This window comes from Lepidochelys olivacea (assembly GCF_965140295.1).
Source record: "Lepidochelys olivacea isolate rLepOli2 genome assembly, chromosome: 8".
Taxonomy (NCBI): Eukaryota; Metazoa; Chordata; order Testudines; family Cheloniidae; genus Lepidochelys; species Lepidochelys olivacea.
This window is the reverse complement of record NC_140418.1, coordinates 47,152,957-47,180,484: the sequence shown is the minus strand read 5'-3', so window position 1 is coordinate 47,180,484 and position 27,528 is coordinate 47,152,957. Positions and strand designations below refer to the sequence as shown.

At 40.5% G+C, this 27,528-nt stretch overlaps 1 protein-coding gene across 3 annotated transcripts in view; it reads right to left on the bottom strand.

Moving 5' to 3' along the window:
- Positions 1-27,528, bottom strand: part of KIFAP3 (kinesin associated protein 3) — a 138,077-nt gene that overhangs the window by 61,104 nt on the left and 49,445 nt on the right. For all 3 annotated transcript variants that reach the window (XM_084636400.1, XM_084636399.1, XM_084636401.1), the window contains exons 11-17: positions 24,842-24,942; positions 19,566-19,674; positions 17,325-17,437; positions 15,778-15,943; positions 15,404-15,529; positions 14,879-14,977; positions 12,250-12,335 (exon numbers count right to left, since the gene is read on the bottom strand). In XM_084636400.1, coding sequence (XP_084492526.1) covers positions 12,250-12,335; positions 14,879-14,977; positions 15,404-15,529; positions 15,778-15,943; positions 17,325-17,437; positions 19,566-19,674; positions 24,842-24,942 — 800 coding nt within the window. The remainder of the gene's footprint in view (positions 1-12,249; positions 12,336-14,878; positions 14,978-15,403; positions 15,530-15,777; positions 15,944-17,324; positions 17,438-19,565; positions 19,675-24,841; positions 24,943-27,528) is intronic.

Sequence of the window (27,528 nt, the reverse complement as noted above, 5' to 3'; positions counted from 1 at the left end):
CTATCACATCTGTGCACAGGTTCACAGCAGAGTCTAAATGATACACAGTGGTTACCAGAGGCCTGTCAACTGCAACATACATGCATCAATATAATATTCATAAATAATATTTCATGACATTCCTTCTCTGAAATGGAAGCATGCCCTAATGAGTCCTCTCCACACTCTAACAGCCTAATTCACTGATTTCAATAGGTGCTGTATCAGTCCCTAAGGGTATGTCTGCACAGCAATTAGGCACCCGCAGCTGGCCTATGCCTGCGAGGTGGGAGGGTCCCAGAGCTTGGGCTCCAGCCTGAGCCCAGAAGTCTACACAGCAATGAAACAGTCCCACTGCCCAAGCCCTGCATGGGCCAGCAGTGAGTTTTTCTTTGCTATTTACACATACCCTAAGAGAAGAGATGTGTTCCTTCCCCCACATCAGGTGGCTCTCTGAAAACAACCAATCAACTTACCTTGAGTCTCTGAGGCTTCATGGGGAATTTACCACCGTGCAACATCAAAACCATTATTCCACTGGAAATGGAGAGGTTACACCTTTGTTTTACTTGGAAGAATGGCAGTTCGTTTCTCTTGGCATGAGGCCAAACATGGACTTTCCATTCTGATACTTCAATACAAGCACTGTAGAACTGATCAATGAAATTGTTTTTCATTGTTCATTTTATTAATATAACTTCATAAGCAAAGTTTTATGAATGAAACAACATTCATTCATAAAACCAGTTACCCCAATAACTGGCTGAGTTTCACTTTCAATCCAATTGCTGCTTAAATCGCTGAAATTTACACTGTTTCAACATTGTAACTTCCGTTCACTGTTTGCCATTCCTTACACTTGTCCATATTGTAACTCAAACTCCATTTTAAAATGCTCACTCCATGTTGTAAAAGCTTGCTGCAACCTTCATTTTTGCAAAACCCTGCTGTAATCTTATTAGTTTAGTTTAGATGTGTGAATGAGGTATGTATGGACGATGGAATCAACCTCCAGCCCCAGCCTGTCCTGATGAAATAAAGTGTAAACACCAATGGCTGAAGATGCAGACAACAGCCCTGACAAAGCAAGAAGAGTCCACCCTAAAAAGAAAAGAACAAAAGTACAATTGAAGAAACATCAAAGCCAGGTCCTAGGCTGAAAGTCATGTCTGCATCTGACGGGTAATCAATCACACCGAACCCAGAGGCAGCGTGCCACAGCAAGACGGATAGATTCTGGATTCAAACTAAAGCCTACAAAAAGGATGGATGAGATGGAAGACTTTGGAGAGTGACATTCTGCTGCCAACATGTTAAGGGCATCGGTGCATGCCCAACAGAGACCCAGCTCTTCCTTGTGCCCGGCTTTCCTGGCTAGTTAGCCGCCATAAGCTACGAACTCAAGCCACGAACTCAAGCTACATTCAGGACTGGTAACTATACAGCAGCTGCAGAACATTTGGGGGGTGTGTGTGTGTGTATGTATACACACATAGGTATTAGATATTAGTTATTGGTCATAAGTTAAATTGTGTTATAATAAACGTGACATCTTGTCTTCTCCCCTAAAATGATCCTGTGTAGTTTTGTCTGCATAACAGCACCTGTCTACATTGACCTCTACGGACATACTTGTGGTGCAAATTTGCACTTTGTAAAATATACATCTAAGATTTTTATCTCTGAGTCTGCAAGTAAACTAATCACACTGGGATTCCCCTCCACTTGGGGAGCAAGAGATCAGGATTTCAACCCAGGTCTCCCACATGGCTTTGTGTGCATATAGCACTGTGGTCACCAGACTGGATCTGAAAATACTTAATGTCCCTGATGGCCTCAATCACGAGACCCCAAGACTGCAACCTGAACTCCTGACTGCTGCATAAAAATGCCACAACTTAGGTGAAAGAGCACTGTCCTGGGCTGAGTTCTTTCTTCTTGTCCCCCTCTCACTTTTAATTAAAAGAAAAACTAGAACTAGCAGTGAAAAATAAACTCCTTGGAAAAGGTAAACTCATCTCTGAGAAGATTTATAAAGTGACCCGTGAAAAATGAAAAGGTGCAACTTTCAGTGATGACATCTGACCAGTATCTTGGAAACATTTCCTTTGCTGTGTCTGCGTGGGCTATCTATTATGTCAGCCCTCAGCAGCCTTAAGCTCCTTTCAAGCTTTAGAGAAACACCTTGTAACTGCCAGAGGCCATTCTGTAAATCCCAAGAAAACTATTCCCAGAAACGATGATGACAAGAAGGGGAAAAACTAAACATAGCAAATCGGATTAATTTGTAGGAGTTGAGTATTTTTTACACTGGCTTGTTTACTTTCAAAGGGTCCCAATAACCACCATCATTGCTTCTAAGTTCCCAATTGCAGATTTAGCAGGGTGCACATAGAAAAATCTAATGCCTTCTAAAGAACGTTGATCTTTGGTGAGACTCACTTGCATGATTTTTTTAGTTCAATTCCACACTATCATCTGAGCTGACTGAATTCACCATGCTATTTATAAGATGTAGCAGGGGTCATGTGGACTTTCATTAATCATTCTAAAGATATAATCAATTTAAATTCCCCCAACCCTGACTACCCCCTTATTGTAGTACATAAAAAAGCATCCACAGAACATACTGATCTCTTGGTATGTTTCTTTCAGAAGAAGTTCAACACTCCACATGTACTACAACAAGTTCCATGAGATGAACTACATGCTACCCTAAATACTCCTCCTTAAACCTCAGAATAGATAAAACTAGCAGATGACTGGTGAATTAAATTGGCATGGATCTGGTTGTCTCTTGATTGAATTGTGTACGTTTTTTAATCATCTAAACCCCACTTTTCCCCACCTGCCCTCAGGTAATTTTGGTGCTTTTCTAATATTTTCAAAATCAGTTTAAGTCTATTGACTTGGAATTACCGTATCAGATAAGAGCAAAGGTCAATTTTGTCTAGGATCCGTGTTTGGCAGTGGTCATAGATTTTAAAGCGAGAAGGGACCGTTATGATCATTTAGCAACTGACCTCCTGCATAACATAGGCCAGGGAGTCTCAATCAATAATTCCTTTATGAAGCCTCTGGCTTTTCCAGGGGATGGTACAAATAATACCTGAGTGAACAATTATGGAAAAAACTGTATGAGTAAACATCAGCACAGGAGAGAAAATTTAGTACCATAAAACTAGAACTAAAGAAGAAAATAGGTAACAAACTAAAAATAAATATCAAGGAAAAGCAACTCCCTGCAAACCCAATAGTGTCTATAATGTCCTTGAAGAGATTAATTTTGAACCAGTAAAAACCTTCTTTACTTGAAGGGCATCTTTACCCAATGAATTCCCTCAGAAATGAAGTACAAAAATGATGAAGGTTATGGCACAAACCAACAGCCACTAGGATGTTCTAAGTGAAGTCTGTCAGTCTTCTTGAATAGCAGACCATTGGGTAAGGAGGGGCTGATGTTTTTCAAATGCTGCAAGTTTAGTTATTTAACGAGAAGAGTGCTCAGAGGCTGACTTTATTCTCCTCTGAGCTCCCTTGACATCACTATCTTAAGCATTCGGTATCCATAAATCTTGGAGCGTCATGGAAGATGTATGGTTTGATTCTGCATGGAATGTGCCATCCTTTTTGAAGTCCTACATCCAGCTTTGTTTACTATTGAACCACAGAAACATTATGAAGCATTAACTGGCCTATTATCAGAGCATGCCTGTTCCCTATCAGGCGTCCCCTTTGTCACTGGCTTCCGTCACACCTTGTATCTGATTAACACACTATAGGATAACATAGAGCTACACAGATCTGTTTTGTGTTCTATCAAGCTGATGGAAAACAGATTTTCCTTTTCACTTTAATGTGGCTGCCCTCTAATTAGGTCTTTAATATGGTTCATTTAATGTGATTCCCTGTACTAAATTAAAACTGCTGTATAGTAAATTGAATCCTTGTTAAGGTTAGGATTGTAGCTGGTAAAGTGATACACTGTGTTGATGGTTGCCTGAATGGACACTTGCTGTAACAAAATGCATAGTCTACACAAATGATTAGATTAACAGCATATTAGTCATTGCTTAACAGGATAGAGTTTTTCTGGTTAGCTATCTTTAGTGTCCAGTCCCTAAAACAAACTTCTTCCAGCACATAATGGGCCATATCCTGCCCTCAATTACATCTGTGTAACCTTCAATGATTTCAATAGGCTTGTACAGGTGTAACTGAGAGCACAATTAGGCTCACTACTGACAGAAATTAGCTTTTGCCATGGCCCATAATGTAAAATCAATGTAATGTGCAGTAAATGTAAATTAGGTTGGAAAAGATGCATCTGTTTTAAATCTGAGCACAAGCTATCTCCCGTCCTTCCCTAACTGCTTTGTGATGGTCTCCAAAATGGTCCTCTGCAGAACAAAACCACCATGATAAACATTTTCAATGTGTATATATGTATATATATATATATATATATATATATAGCCTCTTCTGTGTACAAAGATAAATATTGAGCAATAAAAGATCCCAACTGCTATGGGAACCAGTAGTTGCAGTAACTTCTGCCCTGTTTTGTTTGACCTCGTGTTCAAGGAAAACTACTGCAATCAGAACTTTAGAGACAAGCTATAAAACAAGGTAACAGGTCTTATCTGCTAACAGAAATAACCACTATACTTAAGCTTGTCTAACAGTTTCTATTCTAACCCCCCATTTTCAGTCCATAACTTTCTGAAACATTCACAGCTTTCCAAACTTGATCTCTCCCGCAAGGTGGGCGAGTGTACGTGTTGTCTAATCCCATACACATATACAGTGTTCAAGCAAAACTGATCAGCTGATTTCCTTAGGAGGAGGAAAGAGAAAAACCAAAATTGCTTCTCCATTATGAAATGTCCCAGGCTAAATTCAGAGGTGTGGGTCAGCTGTGACTCACTGTGAAGATAGAAAGAGGGGTTCACTAAAGGGTCTAGGTTGCTTGGCCTGTCATCCGTATCTTCATACTCAAAGTTGAAAGCCTGTGCTGTTGCACAAATGTAGTTTGTAAAGTAACATGTAAAAAAGCCAAAAATGGCCGAGAATTTAAAAACTGGACAGAACACACTAAATCCCACTGATGATTGAACCTGGTGATATTCTAAACAAAAAGAGCTCTCTGTTTCCACTGCTTCATTATGACTCCACAGATATTCTAGGCTTCGGAATGAGGTTTGGAGTTATTGTGTGTGCTGGATGTGTTTTGTCTCTGGGTATGCATTGTTGTGTTGTATGAAGAGTTGTATTATTTGTATGGGTAGTAGTTGGGAGCACTGGTGTGGCAGCAGCTGGTCAAGTTATCCACCATCTCTGCAGTCTTCCTCTACAACCAGTGAAACTGTTGCACACAAATTAGCTATAAAGGGGGTGATGGGTTGAGTTACCTCTGATATCACAATGGTCTAGGACAGTGGTTCTCAAACTAGGGCTGCAGACTTCACTAGAAACTAGAAACTAGACTTCACTTAGAACATCCTAGTGGCTGTTGATTTGTGCCATAACCTTCATCATTTTTGTACTTCATTTCTTGTTCAGAGAAAGCCCCTGGCGGGCTGGGCTGGTTTGTTTACCTGCCGCGTACGCAGGTTCGGCCGATCACAGCTCCCACTGGCTGCGGTTCGCCGCTCCAGGCCAATGGGAGCTGCAGGAAGAGTGGCCAGCACACCGCTCGGCCCGTGCTGCTTCCCGCAGCCCCCATTGGCCTGGAGCAGCTCCGACTCAAAATCCCAAAACACTTTAGAACCATTCCCAAGCCTTCTTAGACTCATTTGGGATCTGACATGTTGGATTGATCCTTGGTTCAAACAAAGCTGTTAGGGAAACTGACCAGATAATGTGGAAGGGATATGGACCCTAACACTATATTAGTTTGATTTACACAAAAAACTAAAAAGTAACCAAGAATAAGTAAGAAAATTTAACTACACAGCAAGCCCTAATACAGTGAGGAAGAGAAAAGGAGGAGGAGCCTGACAGTTCAGAGACCTCTCTCTTTAGTGATGGAAAAGGAACTGGTATGGGATTGAGCCCACTGATCTTTAAATAGCTCTGATCTGTCTGATGCTATGAGCAAGTATACATGTAGTGCCAATTGCCACTGCTTTCCAAAGGCTTCCAACACAGGTGTCAAGATGATCTCCGAAAAGTGGGGTAGCTAAAACAGTCAACGCTCAATGGAAAACTAAGATCTATTAGTGTGAATCTGACAGAACGCACTATACATGAAGCTGATCTTAGTCCCTGAACTGAGACAGCCAGTGTGTGTCCAGATTATAGGGTTAGTAAATTAGCTCTTTCACACCAGGACTCAGCACCACATCCAGAAAATTGAAGCTATTCAAGAACAGCCAGAGACTAGTTTTCCTGTTGCTGAAAGGGGTCATTCACATCCTCCAGTGCAGACTGCCCATATGACTCCATGGTACATACCGTACTAAAGCAACACATCTGTTTCAATTCACCAATGGCGGAATCAAGCCAAGCTGTATTAAACAAATCATCACTGGTGTAACGTTTCCATAATTTCTGTGACAATTACTTTACAGCAGAAAGCATATTTCCCCCAAGGCTTGCAAGGCCTCTAATTTTCCTCAATGTTGTTTCAATCACACTATGTGCAGCTTCTTGATGACTGAAAAACGTGTTTGTCTCCTTAAAAAGAAATTAGTTTTAAGTATCAAAAATCTCTCTCCCCACATTTATTTTCTGATTTCTCATCGTCATAGCAACTTGCTTATGTTAAATACATGTGGGCAAAAAGTCTGCAATATTATTTAATTATTTTTTGTTGTTGCAAATTTAGTACTGATGAAGAAAGCTGGCCTGACAATCCTGGAGACTGAAATCTTCTATTACCCGCTGCACAGGCACCTCACAGGCTCTGGCAGTGCAAGCAAAGTGTGCCTTGATGCTGATCTTGATGGGTAGCTTTATGGGCTTCTCCACCATGGCCTCTGATCTGGGTAGCACATCCCATCAGGACCTCTATGTTTTGGCCCCTCCAGCCTCATTGCTGCTATTCTTCCTTCAACAGTGTGAGATGTACCTCCACCTGACATGGATGCTCAGGACTTCAGAGAAGCCTCCATTCTGGAGCAGAGAAAAGATGATGCCATCATGTGGTGATTCCTCCTGCCCCTCTTGATACGTAGCACTCTACTGCCTAACCTCTCAAGGAAAATACGGATCAGTGGGTTTCAGCTTTTCTGTATGGGCACCGGGGAGGAAACTGTCTAAGTAGGATCTAACACCACTTCTAAACGGCAAAGTAGCAAGTGTCTGAGAAAGAAGAGGGCAGAGAGCTCTCCCAATATATACCAGTAAGATCTGTTCATCCATGTGTGGGCAAGCTTCTGACAACAGCAGGGAATGGGAACTAGGGCTAAGTTCCCTGCCATCCGCACACTCATATGGCTACTGCGGGCTTCCCACAACCTCTTCAACACCAGCTGATCTTGCTGCTGCTGTTCCTTTTCTGGATCCAAGGTTTCATTCAGGACTGCCAGCATGCAAGGTGAGCCATTCTCCCATCCACCCTCACAGCACTTTTCCTTTCCTCTCCCTCAGCACTTCACAGGATTCACATCTGAAAACGTGTACTATCTGTAACATTGAAATAAAATCTACAGAACATGGAGTTGTGTTTTCTTGCATCTTTTTTCCGTTTCTGTCTCTTTACTCCCCTCTCCAACCACTAGAACATCCCTTCCATGCCAATGCTAGTTGAGAGAGAAGGGATTTCTTCTCTACACTGTCACTAGGCCTCCTCTGGCTGCCCTGAAACACTGGAGTTGTGCTCTCAGGAGCATGGGGAGACATCTTCTAGACTGTAAGCCTCTTCTTAGTTTCCCCACAGTGGAGGAGATTTCGGGGTCATCAGCCTATGGCGCTAGTGCATCAATGGTCCCTGAAGTTTATCTGCTAATGTTTTTTTCAAGTTGAGTGTTTATAACATCCCAAGCGACAAGACTAGCATCACTTCCCTTGGGAGATTACACCACAGTCTACAAGACCTTACCAGAAAGAATCATTCACCAGTAGGAATTTTTCCTTATCTTGTCAGTCTGGATTTTTCTTTTCTTAATTATCACCTTTGTTTATTATACCTCCCTGTACAACCCTAAACAGTTCCTTCCCTTCCTCGGTAGTGGCATACAGAATTGTGCTTTGTGCATTTGAACTCAGGAAAGGATTCTGGAAATGTTGACAACATTATAAAGCAGAGCACAAAACAGAAAAAGGACAACAAGCCATCCTTTGGTGGTTTAGAACAGTGGTCTCCAAACTTTTTGGCTCGCGCACCCCCAGGGTGAAGACCGGAAGACCTGCCGCACACGCGCCACTGACAGAAGAAGACCGGAAGATCAGCTGCAGGTGTACCACCGACGGAAGAAGACCAGAAGACCAGCTGCAGGCATGCCGCCGATGGAAGAAGACCAGAAGACATGCCGCAGGTGAGCCACTGGAAGGAAACACCAGCTGGGATGTGCAGAGCTGCTGCTGAAGAAAAAAAATGGCAGAGTGCCGTCCGGCGGCATTCCTGCTGCCGGGCACCCCCTGGGATCATCTCGCGCACCCCAGTTTGGAGACCACTGGGTTAGAAAATTAAGCAGGCAATTAGTTATCTAACAATTGTAATGTAACATGAACTAACTGGAACAGTGCAGTGGAGACACAGGCCTGGTCTACACTAACGAGGTAAGTCAATCTAAGTTACACTAGTTAAGTTATGTAAAATACACAACTTAAGTTGATGTAGCTTATATTGACTTACAGCCGTGTCTACACCACGCTATGTTGATTGGAGACACTCTCCCGTCGACATAGATTCTGCCTCTTGGGGTCGTGGAGTACTGAAGTCCATGGGAGAGTGCTTTCGCATTGACTTATGTCTTCACCAGACCCACTAAACCAATTACCGCTACATCGACTGCAGCAGAGCCGATTTAGCCCTTGGAGTAAAGGCTTCTAAAGCATTCTGAATGCATTTTGCTGAATCAGAATATTGATAGAAGAGACATCCAATCTTGGACCCCATGGTTGTGGATTCGCTAAGTAATATTCTAATACAGCGTTTCTTAAATTGTCACATCTCTGTATGTGCCCTGGTCAGTGAACAGAAGTTATTGTGCATTGGGATAGAAGACTTTCCTGCATGAATGCACTGATCTAGCTTAACTGGAGCCTGTGGGAAGAACAAAGAAGAGTATGACAATGGTCCTAGAAAAGGATGCCCAAGCACACACTTGAAAAACAATGGACAAAGTTGTCAGCTTCAATGATCTTACATTCTGTCTCCAACAAGTTGCAAGCCTTGTTCTGCCAAGGCTGGGAACTAACAGATCACAGAGCTGTAACAGTAAAAGTGACTTGGTCTCGAGGTAGGGGACAGGTGACTAAGCAGCAAAGGACTCCTTTCTTAGGGATGGGGGAGAAAAATGGCTTGTGCATTAAGGCAACAGACGGTGCCAGCCAGAACCTAGAGGTCTCAGGCTGGGGGGCTTCTACAGGAAGCTTAGCCCTACCAGAATCCCCATGCGGAAGACAGTTGAACACCTGCTATGCTAGACACGTGTCTAGTCTATTTTATTCCTAATTGCTTTTGTTCTAAAAAATAATATTTTGCTTTAAGAAGGCTGTCTGGCCACTGGGGACTACTGTCATTGCTCCTGGAGGGAGCAGAACGGCAGGGTGTGAGCCTAAGTCAGGCCTGCTGAGGTAATCATGGTTGATACACAGGGGAAGGCAGCCAGGTCCCAGTCTGTAATTAGGAAAATTGTTTTTTCTATCTCAAGAACAATGACTGCTTGAGTGCTCTGCCTCTCAGGCCTCAAACACAGTTAGCCCAGTAACTGTGATATGGTGCATGAGGATACCTGGACTATTTTTGGTGCTTAACAGCTAAGCAAAAGGCTAATTGTACTCACCTGAACTCAAGACTCTTGCTTTTGGGGTTGACATGGAAGCATTCCTGTCCCCATCACTTTCTTTTTAAGCTAACATTTTTAAAGTGCGATATGTATCGTAGAAGAATCTGATTTATAGGAATGTGTGCTGTCACTTTTCCAATATCTACTGTACTTTGATAGGCTTTCATATCCCCAACTATATAAAAGTTACTGTTCCTGAGGTTCATTTTACTTCAACCCCTTATAAAAATTCCCCAGCATGTCTTCCTTTAGGAATGGTATCTCACAGCTAAATTGAGATCACTAAGGCCTTTGCCAGAATGCCCTTAGATATTCAGAGAGGTCTGGAATGCAAGGAAAGAATACGTCAAACAATGTAGACTGATTGGCAAACGTTGCAGGGCAGCAGAACAACAATGATCTTATCTGGAACAACTCATACATAGTGGTCTCTCACATTTTCCTCAAATCTTTCCATTTAAGTAATCTTCAAAAATGTAAGACTAGAAACATTTCAATACTGTAGAACCTTCTTAAAAGCCAAAACATCTTCCCCCAGAAAAGTCTAATGCTCCCACTGGGGTTTTGTCTCACTAAACTAATTTTTTTTCTTGGTGGATTGACTCATGAGCATCTTACACACCAGGATTCAGGTGCGAATTCATCACAGGTGAAATCCTGACTCTACTGAAAGTCAATGGCAAAACTTCCACTGACTTCAACAGAGCCAGGATTTAATACCATATCTCTGCATGAAACACAAGCAGAGCTTATAATAAAGATAGATAAAACATACCAATGTCCTACAAAAATGCATACACATATAAAATAATAATATTACTAATATTTTGCACTTCTCTAGGGCACATTTTAGCCAATAAGCATGGCTCATGGTTATTACACAGAAATAAAACAGAAAATATAATACTATTGCATACATCAGAATCTATAGAATCTAACTCCACAAGTTTAAGAACAAGCAAGCTTCTGTGGTATATAGCTTTCAACTGAAGAAGATAGAGGGAGGAAATAGGGGAAAGTCCTGTTAAAACAGGAGAACAGTCATAACAAATTTTCAATACTACTCTCCAAATTCACAGCTAAGTTTTGTTCAGCGACAACAATTCACTTTTCATGATCACTATGGTACATTCAAACAGCACTGTTCATGCAATATAGCTTGCTATATATTGGAATTATTTCACCCATCACAGAAGTGAAGATATTTCCCATGTGATGACAACTACTGAATCCACCTAAATTTGCCAAAAGGGATTTAGGAAGGAAGGTGAAAAGTAATTGCCTGAAAAGAAATAAAGTCAGAATAATCCTATTCTTGGTCCCAAGCACAGACGTTTTACAAAAGAACATAAGAACGGCCATACTGGGTCAGACCAAAGGTCCATCTAGCCCAGTATCCTGTCTTCTGACAGTGGCCAGTGCCAGGTGCCCTAGAGGGAATGAACAGACCAGGTAATCATCAAGTGATCCATCCGCTGTCGCCCATTCCCAGCTTCTGGCAAACAGAAGCTTTAATGATCACTAGAAAAATAGAACCGCCAGCAGCATGGTGGCCCAACATCATTATGCTGCGGACACTGGTTCAGTACCGATTCGGATGGAAGAGCCCCACCTGAGTTGCCAACACCATTTCCTGCAGAAATCTAGGTTTTCTCTGGAGGTGCTCCATTCCAGCACTGACCACACTTGAAGTTGATCAGCTTGTGAGATCTAATGAGGTAGAATAGCTGCAAGCCTTTGCACTAAACTTTTAAGATGAAATCATAAACTGCAAACTAATCCAAAGTGACAGGAAAGAAGTTACCCATAAATCCTATTCTGATAATTGAACAGGACAGAACCAACAGTGGTTTCTAATATTTCCAAGTTTAATGCGGCTAACCTTGTCATGTGCACTTACCTTTGTAAGGTGGTAGATAGAGAAAAGGTCTCTGAACAAGTAGATATAACTGAGTGAAAAAGCTGTTGGGCAACCATAAAATTCCAAAAACATACAATCCTTATCAAGTATGGCCTCACACACCGCAAAGTGGTGCTAAATAAAGAGTGATATAAACATTTTTAAAATCCTATTAACCAGCATTGTTTTTTTAAGAATCTATGTGGTTTTTAAACGAGAAATTTAGATACAGATTACTATAACAAGATAGATTAATTTTGCCATGCAAATGCAACTCCCTCTTATGTAATAAAAAGGTGCATTTGTAGAACAAATATTTTCACTCAACAGGCCAGTGTTTACTAGTACTCTTTTAGAATACAACCATGTCACATTCAAACAGGCTCTTAAAATGGACAAAGGAACTCAACCTACCGCTATAATATCCAGTGTATTGTCACAGACTTTGCGGATCTCAGCATTTTTATCATGCATCAGGTCTATAAGATATGCTGGAGCCTCTGGGAAGAAATGGTTAAGGATGTAATGCTGGTTTTACCACAGGTTTGGATTCTTCCAACTGGCATGAGGAATTGAGCGTCACACTGGGGAATTATCCACAGCATGTGAGAGCTCAGGCTTTTTTTCAAATGGTTCATGTGCTAAATAAAGAGCTGTGCATTCACATACAACTTCTAATGAAAAGGAATATACATTTGTTTTATTAAGAATATATTCTCTAGTTTGTCACGGAAAATGCTGCCATTTGGACATCTTTTTCAGTTTACATTTTGTGCAGTTTCTCTAATTGCTGTGGCATAGTTTAGTATATTTTCAAAAGCTATAAAATGTAAAGACTGATTTGCAAACTATTTATCCTAGGTAAGAACGCTCAATTGATGCATGCTTGTGGTACAGACTTCAGTATTTTTAAAAGGCTGATCTTATGTGGATGAATGAAGTGTTATTCAAATTGCATTTCTTGTGGCTGTGTAGATATAAAAACATCTGTGAGTTTTTGTTAAAAACAAAAGGCTAACAGTGGAGGTATTTTAATCAATTAGATTACAGGATGTATATGAATTTAAGATGAAGGAAATGAAGGGTGAAGTACTGAATTTAAACTAAGCAGCATCCTAAATGCCATGGTTGGGATGTAGGTGAAGGAGGTAGAAAAGAGGAGGGAGAAAGGGTGATAAAGACTGGCTGTTGTTATGACATGGAGCATATTAATAAGCTGACAATGAACTGTTTATGAAGCTGGGCATTAGTGGGCGGAGGGACAGTTCAGTGGTTTGAGCACTGGCCTGCTAAACCCAGGGTTGTGAGTTCAATCCTTGAGGGGGCCATTTAGGGACTTGGGGCAGAAAACTGGCTATCCCAAAATACAGGGTGCTACAATGTTTCTACAGGATTTCCAATTGAATGGTTTATCATATGAAAAAACAATAACTGTTGATTTTTTTACACACACACACCTCAAATTCAAAAAATGATTCTGTTCTCTCTCAGCATGAGCTGACAGCTTTCTGGGGGAAAAGTAAAGATAAATATTTGGCAGACTTGGTCCAACGTTACCAAGCATGCAATCACTTCAGTGAGTCCCAGGACACCTCAAACTCTCCAGGCTGACTAAGCTAAGGGAATGTAACCTGGGTGAGTTAAGTAAGAGAAATTTGTGCTTAGGGGAAAGCAGCTTTTGCAATAATGAAGTAAAGGATGATAATGGCCTGAGGGAATATTGTCCAAGTTTAAGAATTGGTATCCTGCAACTTTCTAGAACAAAAACCAAAAACTTTGATATGACAGAAAGGGGATTCTCCACTTATTTCTGGCCGTTCCAGAGCTATCAGATTTTAAAGCTGTAATATTATACCTAGAAAAGATACTGTAGGTCATTTCAGAGGTACTATCATCAAATTTATATAACACTTAGTGTATGCTAGGTGCTTTATAAATATAATACCGAAAAGATTTTTGACATGAAGACCTGACTCCCAGGTTTGAATCAGGTCCCAGTTTAAAACAAAACAAGAGAAAAAAAGAGTGAGAGGTGGTGATGACTGGAGAACAGGAGTCTAATTAAGGTCATGCAAAGTTGAAGAAAGTCAGTGAAAAGGCAAAAGGTAGCAGAGGCAATGGGGCCATCAGCACAGAAAAAGAGGAGAGCCAGGAACTGAAATCAAAGAGGAGAAATGATGGGAAGGAGACAGGAGAGTGATACATGACAACAGCACTGAGGATAAGAAGGTGAACGTTGGAGGACACATGCTTCTAAGGGGGGAAAATGGAGATGGGGGAGAAGGGGAAGAAGAGATTGGAAGCAGCAGGCATATGAAAGAACAAACATTTTTCTTCTCCATCTGAACCCTCTAGAGGTGAAATCATGGTAACTAAGGCTACGTCTTCACTACCCGCCGGATCGGTGGGTAGTGATCAATCTATCGGGGATTGATTTATCATGTCTTGTCTAGATGAGATAAATCAATCCCCGAATCGACGTCTGTGCTCCACCTCGGCAGGAGGAGTAAGCAGAGTCGACAGGGGAGCCGCCGTGGTCGACTCGCAGCCATGAGGACAGCCAGGTAAGTCGAACTAAGAAAATTCGACTTCAGCTATGTGAATAGCATAGCTGAAGTTGAGTATCTTCATTCGAACCCCGCTCCCAGTGTAGCCCAGGCCTAAGGCACCTGCCTTTACAGGTGGAAAGATACGAGAATTTTTCCCATTAAAATATTTCAAACATTTATTAAATAGTTTTCCTGTACAGTGTGTGACATATACATAATACAGTGGTGTGGCACAATAAACTTTATCAACACTCTTTTGGAATGGCCTATGTAAGGCATGCCAATAAAACCTTTATACTGCACAACACCATCTTATGGTACTTGTATACCTGTCTTATGTCTATAGTGTTCAGCCACTGTTTCAAGTTCAATTAATTCTAATTACTATGATTTTCTAAACCACCATTATTCTGTAAAGCTTGACACGTAACAAATTCTAATTATAGTAAGTTAAGTACTATAATTCTAATCGTCTGGCCTTTATAAGAGGATACGGGTCTCCTTGATGATGACATCTCTGGTGGCTTGGTGGAAGACCATTTGGTAAAAGACATAGATGATTTGGCAGACAAACTCATCATCTTCCTGCTGAGCTGCAAAAAGAAAAAAGTTTTTCCTCAAGTCCCCAAGACAGAGCACTTTGCTATTGTATATTAATGTCTCAAGAGTTGTGTTGGGCTCTCAGGAGAGCCAAGGACACTGGGATGCATTTTTCTGGTGTCTTATATCTACCAGACTATCCCTGCCAGTGTGCACAGAACTTTTAGGGCCTGATCCAACTTCTATCAGAGTCAACAGAAAGATTCCCATTGACTTCAGCGAGAATTAGATTAGGACATCAGAAGTGCAGAAAAAGTGAGTTCACTAGACCATGCTCATTGCCATTTTGCTAGTAATGGAAAGACATTGTGCTTTCATTGGAGACTACCTACTGCTATCCTGCAGGCTAAAAAAATGAATGGTGCCACCTGAGTCCATTAGAAACTACAGGCCTGAAAATCAGAAATTCAGTAATATACCATTTAGAAGTTCAATGAGTGCTGGAATAATTCCAGATTTGGCCAGCATAGCAGCACAGGAGTCATCCATAGATACAGTTCCAATCATGATCACCACTTCCAAGACAAGGTCATCTTCTGCAGAACCTGGCAAATAAAACAGCAGAGAGCTGGGTATTTAAGAAAACTCTTTGCTGAATCCTTGAACGTTCTTATTCTTACTTATACACAGTTCTTCTAATTTTCCAACAAGCTAACATTATGCTAATTAATACACCCAAGAGATACTACAGTAGCAAAACACAATACTGCAATAAGAATAGAATATGATAGCAAAAGATACTACAATCAGAAAACAGAATATCATGGAAGACTAAACCACTGATAATACAGACCTGGTTTTAGTTTATCCTTGAGGTATGGAACCAGTTTGTACTCTTTCAGGACAAGCTCCCAGTCCAGGTCAGGTAAGGTCAGATTAGCCAGTGTTCCCAGGCATTCTATCACAAATTCTTCCTCTTCATCATTAGAGATCTGAGCTGCTAAGTCACCAACATAATCCTAAAAAAAAATATATAGGCAGGTAATTAGTAAAAGTACCGCACATGAACATAGGATTTTGAAAGGTTCCTAACTCAGTCAAAGCAAAACTAATTTTCACCAGAACATTCAAAAGGCACATCTCCTAAGTGCGGACTATTTTCAAGCCAAATTTAATTCAACACCTTAGTTGCAGACCTGTTTTTTAAAAATGACAATTTCCCCATTTCTCATTCTCTGAACCTTTTTGTTCAAACTTTTCAAGAACATTTACTGTAGGTAGAGAAAAACACCCACACATGGAAAATTTCAGCCCCCAAAAGGTAAAAGTTTTAGAAAGCTACCAGACTGAAGAAAGGGGGTTAGAATAGAAAATGTTATGGAATCTTAACCATAGAAGTGGTTTCTGCTCCCAAAAAGCCTCCTGAAATGTATGTGAAGTTACCTTATGTGGTTTACATGTATGGATTTTACGAACTAGCAGTGCACGGCAGTTAAAAGATTTGATTTCATGCAGTAACAACTTTATTAAGAGATTTGCCAATTAGAATTTTAACTCCTTATTTAACCCAAATATTTTTTTATTCTAAAATACAAATTCTTTTCCATATTTCATTTCCGTGAGCGTGTGTAATTAATGCTCATGAGACTGCTGGACAGGTAGCTCAGCCTTAGAGAATTAAGTCGCTCAAGAGTTATTAAAAGTAGCAAGAGGTTTAGAAAAAAGAAAAGGTGTACTTGTGTCACCTTAGAGACTAACAAATTTATTTGAGCATAAGCTTTCGTGAGTTACAGCTCACTTCCTCGGATGCATGTAGCTCACGAAAGCTTATGCTCAAATAAATTTGTTAGTCTCTAAGGTGCCACAAATACTTCTTTTCTTTTTGCAAATACAGACTAATACGGGTGCTACTCTGAAACCTGTCAAGAGGTTTAGAGTAGCACTTATTACTCCTGTTCTTTTTTTATTTTTTTAAGTAGCAAGAGATTCTTCACATTGCTCCTGAATCTTTAATTGAAGGAACCAGTTGTAACAGGCAAAGGATACTTCATTCTGTCCTAGATTTCTCTCTTGAGAACAAAGTTTAAGATTACTGCTAACTGTGGCAACGGTTTCTGAGATGTGTATATTTCCATGTTTTTGTACCAGTGACCTAGACGTAAAAAGGTTTACATTGTAACCAACCACTAGTTCCTTGAGGCATCCAAAACCCCTTTAAAATACCGATGAAATCAGCTTCATAAAAACATGGAAATGCCAAATACATGAAACTCAAGAATATAAAATCGTTTGTAAAGATAAAAGCCAACCCATCCTTCAAGATGCAGCAGCAGTCTAAAGCCAAAATCCTTTCCAATGCAAAGGGATAGAGGGTACTGAGAACGTATAGCAAGTGCTTACAATAAACAGGTTTTTCGTTGGCTCATCATGTTGTGAAATGTTCCTGATCATCTTCATCAACAATGGATCCTTGAACTTCAGAGCTCTCTTCATTAACAGCTTCAATCCGTTTCCTGAAAAGAAAATGATACATGGCAAATCTCCCAGATCATATTAAAGCTAGAATCAGGTCTTTTGCTTAAAAAAAAAAGAAACAATTAGAATTTTTTTCTTATTTACGAGTATTAAAGGACAAAGACAAATAAATCAGACAAAGCAGAAACTATTTTGTTCTTTCAGGCCATAATTAGAGGGACAAATTTCACCTGAATAAACTCCAAGACAAAATATAAGGCAAATATATAATAGCCAATATCTCAATTATTGAATATTAGGACTCATCACTATAAGAGAAAACTGAACTAAATAGTTCAGTTATCAACTATAACTCTAATAAAAGCAACCCACCTGCTAAGCCTCTACTCCCACCACCACTATAACTACCCCAATTCTATACAGCCATCCCAAACTCCTGTTCTTAATTTTCAAGTCAAGTTCTCAAACAATGCCTATCCATCTTAATATTGGTAACTTGAGGAGATATAAGTCTGGACAGGTTTCTTGCAAAGGAATTTCAAATAGAGGTACTCATATATAACAGCTACTTTGCCCAGGGGAGCTGGCAAAGGCTATAAACCAAAGCACTCTTTTAGTACATGTCTAGGGAGCAAACAAGCCCTCACCGCACTTTGGACACTACAGGAACAACAGTACATTCACCAGACTCAACTATTTGATATTGTGGGCCAAATCATGGTCTTACTGATGTGACTCTTCAGGACAACCTTGCCTGTCTGATATTAACAGTTACTTTTTTATTTTTATACGAGTTTCTGTGACAGAGCACCAACAAAGGAAGCAGCCCTCATGCTAGTCAATATATAAATAGCCCTACTGAAAATATAGCAAAGGGTTAGGTCTGATACGCTGAGCAAATCAGCAACGAAAGATGATTATGCAGCAGCAGAAATCCTGTTTTCATAGAAAACATCCCCAGTCAGAAAGAGAAAATGTGATGCATACACAAAGTTGCATCTAAGTTGGTGAAAAATTGTAAGTTTCTCATAGCTATAACTCTGAAAGGAAATTCTGTAAAAATGGCATTATTGTACTGCTTTTATTGATTCCAGACCAAATAAGCTCAGTTTGCAAATAAAAAAAGGTTGTTCTCTAACTGTGAGCCCTGCCAACTCAGTCTGGGTTCTGAGTGTCAAACTGGGTTCTTTCCTTCTCATGTATCCTCATCAGTAAAAAACATCCTGCACACTAAATTATTCCCTCAGTGACACTTGTGCAAGTCCACTGTCTTCTGTGTAGTTTGCACATGTATAACTGATTGGAATTTAGTAAAAATAGAGTTGTTGATGCACAAAAAGGAATAGAATCCAGCTCACTCTGTTTTAGAGGTGTTGGCTTTCAAGTGATAATAGGACTAAAAAGCAATTAACATTGTTTTGTTCAACTACAAGTGACAGAGCTTGAGGCAGAAATCGCTGGGTAAATTCTATGGTCTGTTGTATGCAGGGACCGGAATAAATAATTGTTCCTTCTGACCTTAGAATCTATGAAGCAGTTGCCACTGAAGCTAGTGGCTAGGATTCTGAATACATACAGGGAGCAAAATGGTTGATTGAGAATGTGCCAGTTTTATGGTGTCATTTCAGAGAAGAACTGCACTTTAAAGTTGAGAATCAGCACAGGGAGTTCAGAAAAAGAGAGAGCAGCTTTGGAGCAACCGCATGAAAAGTAAGCCTGTTCATACTACGCAGCTTGTAAACACCAGCTTTGAGGGATGTAATCTTAAAATAGATCAAATTGTATCTTTCCATTAAAAAATAAAAGAGGCCCTGTGTTACTTATTCATGTCTGGAAACAGAACCCCAGTTGCCTGTAGGAAGATTTGGGGGTGAATTCCAGAGTTACATTCAACCCACATAGTAAGGGTCAGGATAAGCATAAAGTTTTCAATATAATAGTCATCAGTGATTTCATGGAACTGTTCACCACAGAATTGGAGATACTATGGCTCAATAGGGGGATGAGTGACATTAGGAGTTGACCCAACTGTGCACATACATAAATGTTTATTACAAATGTGGTTTGAATGTTTTTCTGCTGTCATTAGTTGTATTACTATTACATTTGCCATCAGGGTGCTAGGCACTGACCCAAAGATATGCTGTGAAGCTTCCGCACACTTACCTTCACAGATAAGTTGCACATTTCTCTTGTTAGCAGCAAGATTAATGCAGAAGGAAATGAGCTCCAGGTCAATGCGTTCATCAGGGCACTCAAAGAGCATCTTCATTAACTACCAACACACACAAGTAATTAAACTTTCCAAAGCACGAGAAAAAAAAACAGAGCAATAGTCTCTAGCCAACTATGCTAATCTGAATACTTTTCATATTCAGCATCTCTACATTTGCTGCCAACTTGTCATAGTGATTAATTTGGAAGGACTAGGGTTTGATTATTTGTGGACAGCCAGAGTTACTAACAGTTAAGAATTGCAATCACTTGCCACCTTTTCTAAAATAAACTAGTTTGTTAAATAAAATCCAGTGATAGGGAGATAACGTATTGATTGTGAATGGTTAAATTCCTGTGAACAGTTTAAAATCTTGTGTACTAATGCATTCATCCCATGAAAAACGGGATACTTCCGTTTGCTTAATGGAATAAAGCACTACGAATGGCTGTTTTATTGTATAATAATTCTACTTCTGCTATTTTGAACTGGCTAAGTCTACTCCGCTGCCTATATCTAAACTCACTCTGATTTATCTGCTACATGTCCTTCCCACCATCTGTCTAAGCAAACCTACTACCGCTGCACTCATTGCTACTGCCAAATACTGCAGTACTGAGCCAGTGTCTCCTTTACTACTGCCCCACTCCTTCAGTAGAGGAAAAAGGACACATGGGATAAAATACACATTTCCCACAGTCTGCTCTAATTGCTGTGGTGCATGTTAGTGACTCCGCTGATGAGGCTACAAAGAACCAACAGCTAGCTGCCATTCCATATAATTTGTTCCTATATATTCACTGGTCTATCACGGCTTACATATCAACCCTAATTTTGTCTATTGTAAGTCTGCCTTAATTTTTTACAAACAGCAAATCCAATATATAAATGACATCCAAACGTCAGTCTATTTCTCAGTCTTCACTTTTCACAGATTTGGTAGATTTGGTTCAGTTACTGACTCACAAGGTAGACCACCCCTACTGCAGCACCAACCCCAATTCTGCACACTCCCATGCAAGCACTGACGAAGCCAGACTACTTAGCTTGCAAGACCTATCAGAATCACAATGCAAGGTAGCATGGGCACAAGGCTGAGTAAAACAAATGCACTTAAAAAGAGGACAGATACAGGGGTAGGGGCAGGGAGAAAGAACTGAACTGTAACTGTCAAAGTAGTTGCACTCTTGCCCCCTAGTGGTAACACCTTGGAATGATTAAGTACAAGATGAGTGGGTATCTACCAAAAAATATATTCAGAGAAAGGACAATTAGGAGGCAACAGCACTGCAAGTAAATCCTCCACAGACAATCTGTTGGAGGGAGTTATCTGGCAATAGATAAATACACTATCAAGTTGTCATTCCAAAGAGGCTGCCAAATTAATACACACAAATTTAGGTCACAATATTGATTAATTTGTGTTCTTGTTCATATATAGGGGCTGTTGATTAACTGCTCTAATAAATTTGTTAGTCTCTAAGGTGCCACAAGTACTTCTCTTCTTTTTGCAGATACAGACTAACACAGCTGTTACTCTGAAACCGATTAATTGCAGTTAACTCACACAATTAACTCAAAAAATTAATCATGATTAATCCAGTTTTAATCGCTGTTAAACAATAGAATATTAAATATTTTTGGATGTTTTTCTATATTGTATTATGTTTTCAAATATATTGATTTCAATTACAACACAGAATGAATATTCATTCTGTGTTGTAATTGAAATCAATATATTTGAAAATGTAGAAAAACATCCAAAAATATTTAATACTCTCTCTCTAAAAATAAAGTATCTTTTAGGGCTTTCACAAGGTGATGTAAAAGCTATTGCCGATTTCCTCCTTTTCTTAAGTAAAGGTTAATCAGATTTCCCTGATTTCAAGTACTTCTAAGAAGATCTTTAGTTTATTAAATCTATGGCCCTGATATAAACATGAATTAACCAGCAAAGTCATATAGAAAGTTCAGCAAGTAGGGGATGTGACCTTTCAGAAATTACCCTCCAGAACTCTCATTTTAAAATCCCTTCAGATTATTTATATATATTTTAAAACAAACATATTCTATGCTCACTGAATGCAAAAATCTATGGAAATTAAATGTTGAACGTAGTGGGGTCAGATTGTCATTACTGAGCTACTTCTCTGTAAAAAGAAATAAATATACTCCAATTTCAATTAAACCAGTTCAAATTTTAAAATAATAGTTTTGTATGAACTCCATGTTTCCCATTATGTCTTCATTTAATTTGATTGCTCCTCGTGCCACTTCAAAAGGGAGCATAATTGCTGCCAAATAGGAAATATTAAAATTAAATTTGTTCTGCTTTTACCATGTCCATTGTCATCTTTTACTGATTTAACAGGAAGGCAGTAAAAAGGCTGCAGCATGTGCAATGAAGAGGCAGTAGTGTTCAATCAGACAAGTCCCATATTGAGTATCAGATACCACAGACCCAGGACTGAAATCACTGTGTCTAGACTCTCTGGCACCTGACTTCACTTATTTACCAATGACCAGAGGCCAACCCCCACAGCTCTGTTCACATACACCTCTGTCCAACCCCCTCCTCAACCCCAATTCAAACATCTTTGAATGATTATGCCAGAACTGCATGCCTCAGGAATCTCTTCTGACCAGTTACTCCCTAACTCTGCTGTTTGAAGTGATGCTCTGGTTTCTGAACTTCAGCAGATAATGGCGGACAGGAGCAAAGGGCGCTGTCAAGAGAGGACGTTTACCAGCATTAAACTAAAAAGAAGCTTATAGATCAAAGAGGAGCGAAGCAGGACAACTGTGGTGGAAAACATGTGGGGAACTGAGGAGATCCTTGTACACCGCTCAGTGGTAAAATATTAAATATCACCATAACATCACTGCCTAACCATGCTCTTTGATTGGCCAGGCTATTACCAATATATGCTTTTATCAGCATCTGGATGGCATTTGCACCTATTTAAACAAAACACGCATTGCTAAGGTCTAACAAGAATGAACTGTTAATACTCACTTTTAAGTGGTAATAGAATAATGCCCATTAACTCCTGAAATCCACAAGGATGCTTACCTGGGAGAATGCAGCCCCTTTCAGACAATTTAAAGTGTTCAAAGGAAAGACACAGGCAAGCAGACCTAATGGACCTGCAGACTGCAAATGTGACAGAAACAAGTCCCAACTCTTTGTGCAGATAGGATGCACTGGCAGCTCTGCAGAGGTGACACTCACCATGCAATGGGGGCAGGATAGGGCTGTTGTGCCCTATTTTGGTCACATTCACTAGCCTCTCATATCCCGTGTCCCAGTGGGTCAGCAGAGGAGAACCTTCTATGAAGGAGAATTCAACTAACTCATCAGCTAGCTTGTGCTGTGATCTTCTAGAGCTTGACTGGGGTGAAAGGGAGCGCATTTTTTTAGTGAATGGGGGACTACATGGGAAGGAGAAGTGTATTCCGCCACCCGAGATATGCACCAATAGCCCACCAGTACACACCCTGATGTGCCCTACTGCTAAGAGAGTATGGTTGGCTCCTTCATTTTATATTAAAACAATCTGAGGGAGGGGGAGGGTGACCAGATGTCCCAATTTTATAGGGACAATCCCAATATTAGGCGCCTGTATAAGAGAAAGCCCCAATTACCCCACAGTCCCATCCCGATTTTTCACACTTTCTATCTAGTCACCGGGGGGGCCGGGGGGGAGAGAGGGGAGGGGGGTCACTTTAAAATGTTCATTTCTCCCCTCCTGTCCCAACCTCTCCCCCTTATAATTAGCTCTTCCCACCAGCTGCAGGTGTACAGATATTCATCACAAAGGACCAACTGGCAAATCACAGCGTGGCTTTGGATGAACAGGGTCTTCAGCCATAGTCTAGTATAGGATTTAATGAGCACGGTAACTGTTCATCATGGTCACAGATAGCCTTAAAGTTTTTCTAGGCTTTATGAGCCAGATATAAAGAACAATGAAATTAATGGGAGTCTATTTACTTCCATGGGTTTTGGAACAAGGGTTACAGACACAACTTTGAGCAGCCAATACCTATCAGAACAAGCATGTTAGTTAAACATTATTGAAATTTCCATGGTTCTTTATATTTGGCACTAGGGGCTTTTAAACCATGCCCATATTTTCCAAAATCACATCATAACTGAGCCCCATAGTGCAAAACAAAGCCTCTGGTTTTGGTGGGAGACAATTCAAAAGTAGTGGGTTCTCTGTATCATTTGGGCTTCTTAGCATACAACTTCATCCTGTGGCAAACAATCTGCAGGATGTTTACAAGAGTATTGTGCAACATACACTTGCTATTCCCATCAGATCCTCCTTCTTCCCCCCGACTTGGAAGAACATTACAACTTTTGCCATGAAATACTGACAAAAAATGTTCTGAAAACTTTCCATTGCAACTTCCCATCGCGGATATGCTTGATGTTAAAAAGATGTTTGGCAGGAAAGAGAACAGAGTGGTGCAATTCTAAAAAAAGCAACCAGAAAGCTTTTTACACTTATGAGATGGAGACTCTATCCTCAACTCTAACCTTAAATCAGAACCCTGAGAAACTGACTCATACAGTTGTTTAAAAGATCCAGGTCTTTTTCTCTTTAATGAAATTTTGTTTGTTTATTCCCTACAGATAGTGAGAGGCACCAAACAATCCTTAATCCAGAAGGTAAGTAAAAGGTATTTCTTTCCCAACTACACAGTTTTCATGTGTCCTTTATTTAGTGGGACTGTAGTCAGAGCAGAGATAGTCCATGCAGTGATGTAACATTTGCTTGGCTGGTTTCCAGCTCATATTCCGTAATGTTGCAGACAATGATGTTCTGATACTCAAAATGAGATTGGAAAGGAGTATCTTCTGAAACTGCAAAAAGCAAAGCTCTCCAGGACATATACAGTAATTATATAGGGAACCAATTGTCATTTCCCTTTAACATGGCTAATCTTCTATTGGTATTTTCTGGTTGCCTATACCCTGATGTGCCTTATTTGCCAGCAGCACTGACAGACAAAGTTGGTCACCTATTCCTTCTGCTGGGCTGCTTAACGGTAGTCTGAATGGTTAAGCTGCCGTATTAATAGAGGCTCATAGTTATTTGACTGGGAAGAAACATTGTTGTTCCCATTATCACCTGAAGGTGTCACTGTGACCTCTGCTACCAGGAAGGCGACAAATGGTATGTTTGTGGTGGAATGCGTCTAGAAGGAAAACACATACCTGTGGTATACAGTCTGTGTACGCAAACATCGATTTAAAGCGGTCGTCCATGCTTATGTGATACAGAACACACATTGCTACCTGTCTGTAGCTTTCATTTGCTAGGGAGAATAAAAAACACAACATGAATTTGTGTGTTAACTAAAATCCTCAACACTGTAGTTACTGTACATTCCTATTTCTCCACTAGAGTCTAATTCTTTAATTAAGATTACCATGATAACACTTTTTAAATTCTCTGTTGCTTTAACAAGATTCTTTTTTATTAATGTGTGTGTGACACATTAGTATTAGTGAAAGATGCTGGACTGACAGTCCCTCAGGACCAGAGTCTTCTATTTATCCACAGATCATACACAGCATAGACAGTGGCAGTACCAGCTTCTTGCACAATGTAATTTGGGAATGTATGTTCATCCCTACTATGCAGGGATCCACCTTCTATGATTGAAAGGGGAGTTCAGTCTCAGTGGCCAACCCAAACCTTCTCTCTGCCGAGAATGTCGGCAAAGGAACAAATTAAGGCCAACTAGGCTGTTGATGAGGATGCCAAGCTGAGACAACTAACTTTTTCCAAATACATAATACTGTCAGAGAGTTTTCTATCAGCATTGGAAATAAAAGAATGTAACAGATGAACAATTGCAGTAAAACTGGTAATATAAAGGTAAGATATTCTGGTGTTCCAGTGTCATTTAAGCATTTGCAAGGGGCAGGAAGGCAACTGAACACAGGTTAGATAAACAACACAAAAGCTGCATAGAACACATTATAAAGAAAAGAAAATTGAGTGTTTTTGGATTGACAGGTGTGACATTTTGGAGATCACCCAGACCAATGAGGGGTTCTGTCACCGCCAGCCTTGTAGATTTCACTGCCCTAATACTGTCCTACTATGGCTCAGAGCTCTGACACCAGTAGCCAACCTACAAGCATAAATGTTTCACCCTGGCTTGCACAGGCCTAGTTACTCCTTGCAGGATCACCTCAAGATCCCCTTCAGCTCCCGAGTCTGCCCAAGTTCTTAACTAACAGACACTTGGATTGTTCCCATCTGATTCATCACCCCTGAAGGGGTGAAACCAGCTCCCAATCACCAGTTCACTTCGAGGGACACACTCCAGATGGTTTGCACACTAGGGATAGCCTTCATTTCAAATCCCTTCCCTTTTAACAAGGTTTGCAGAGTTTTCTTCCTTTCTTCCAGACTACGTTAATTCATGGTTACACAGCCCAGGAAAAATTCCCTCCTTTCTTAGGGGTTCAAGATGGGGTTTCTTTTCAGTTTCAACGACTTTCCATGTAGCAGTCCATGATTGTTCTTCCCTGGGTTGTAGGACGCTTGGTGCTTGGAATTAGTTTCATGTAAACTACCACCCTGGGAGGTGCCCCTCCCTGCCAGATTGCTTCCCCACACTGCTGTGAGATAATGCTGTTGGTGCACTCGTGTTGCAATTACAATGTTCTACACACATATACATGCATATATTCATAACCACAACCTCTATCCAGATCTCCTAGTGACCATGAAGTTCAGAACACTACAAGCTTTCCTAAAAGACTTTACTTGGCATATCTTTATACACAAACAACATTGTATATAACCCGCTGCTTATTGCTTATTCTTTGGGGTTCAGACCCCCCCTTTCTTTCCTTGGACTTTCTGGACCCTGATTGTCACAAGTGTAATACTGGGATAGGTGGGATTAGTGCATTTATCTGAACATGCCTATGGATTGAATCAGGATATATAGCAGCCACCATTATGAAATCAGCATTTGCCTGCAATTACCACACAAGGTTATTTGAAATGCCACAATTCCGCCTAGACCGCCACTTCCAGCAGCTCCCATTGGCCTGGAACAGCGAACTGTGGCCAGTGGGAGCCGCGATCGGCCAAACCTGTGGACGCAGCTGGTGAACAAACCGGCCCACCCGCTCGGGGCTTTCCCTGCACAAGCGGCGGAACAAGTTTGGGAACCAGTTTTCTAGACAGTAGAATATAGAGGTCTTGTATTCTTTTGGAAACACTAGCGCCGCTTATGCCCAGGTCACTGGACAACTCACTCCCCCCGTTTCCACAGTTATTCACTCCCTTTCCAGACTCCTATTACAGAGACAGTAGAATGTGAAGGCAAAGGGTTTCTTGTGACTCTCAACACAGCCGTATTTACACAAACAAGCATCTGTGGCGCAGAGTTTTATACCATGCCTATAGAGCACCTCAAGCAACATGTTGAATGATATTTCCAACATGTCCAAAAATTCAAAATGGATCCACCTATTCAACTTAAGTAGAAAGCGTCTAAGGTGCTACAGTAATGCCTATTGCACCTGACACAGAAAAGTTCTGAAGACGCACGGAGGTGGCAGCACTACACAAATGCAAGCAGCATGAAATTAACAATGGTTGAAGACAAAGGAGAATTAAAGAGGAACCAATGCAACAAAACAAAGTTTACGGAATCCAGAATTCCAGGCTTATTAAGTATCTAGACATTGGGGGAGGGGGGAAGAAACCAAAAACTAACCACTACCATCTTACATTTTATGGCTACTTTAACCTCTGCACTCACCAGTATTAGGAATTATCTTGGGGTTGGGATGGAAGGTTTCTGGGAGCAGGACTTACTGTCTCTTTAATACTTTAATCCTTTGTATTTTCTTAATGCAAAAACCCTCATACA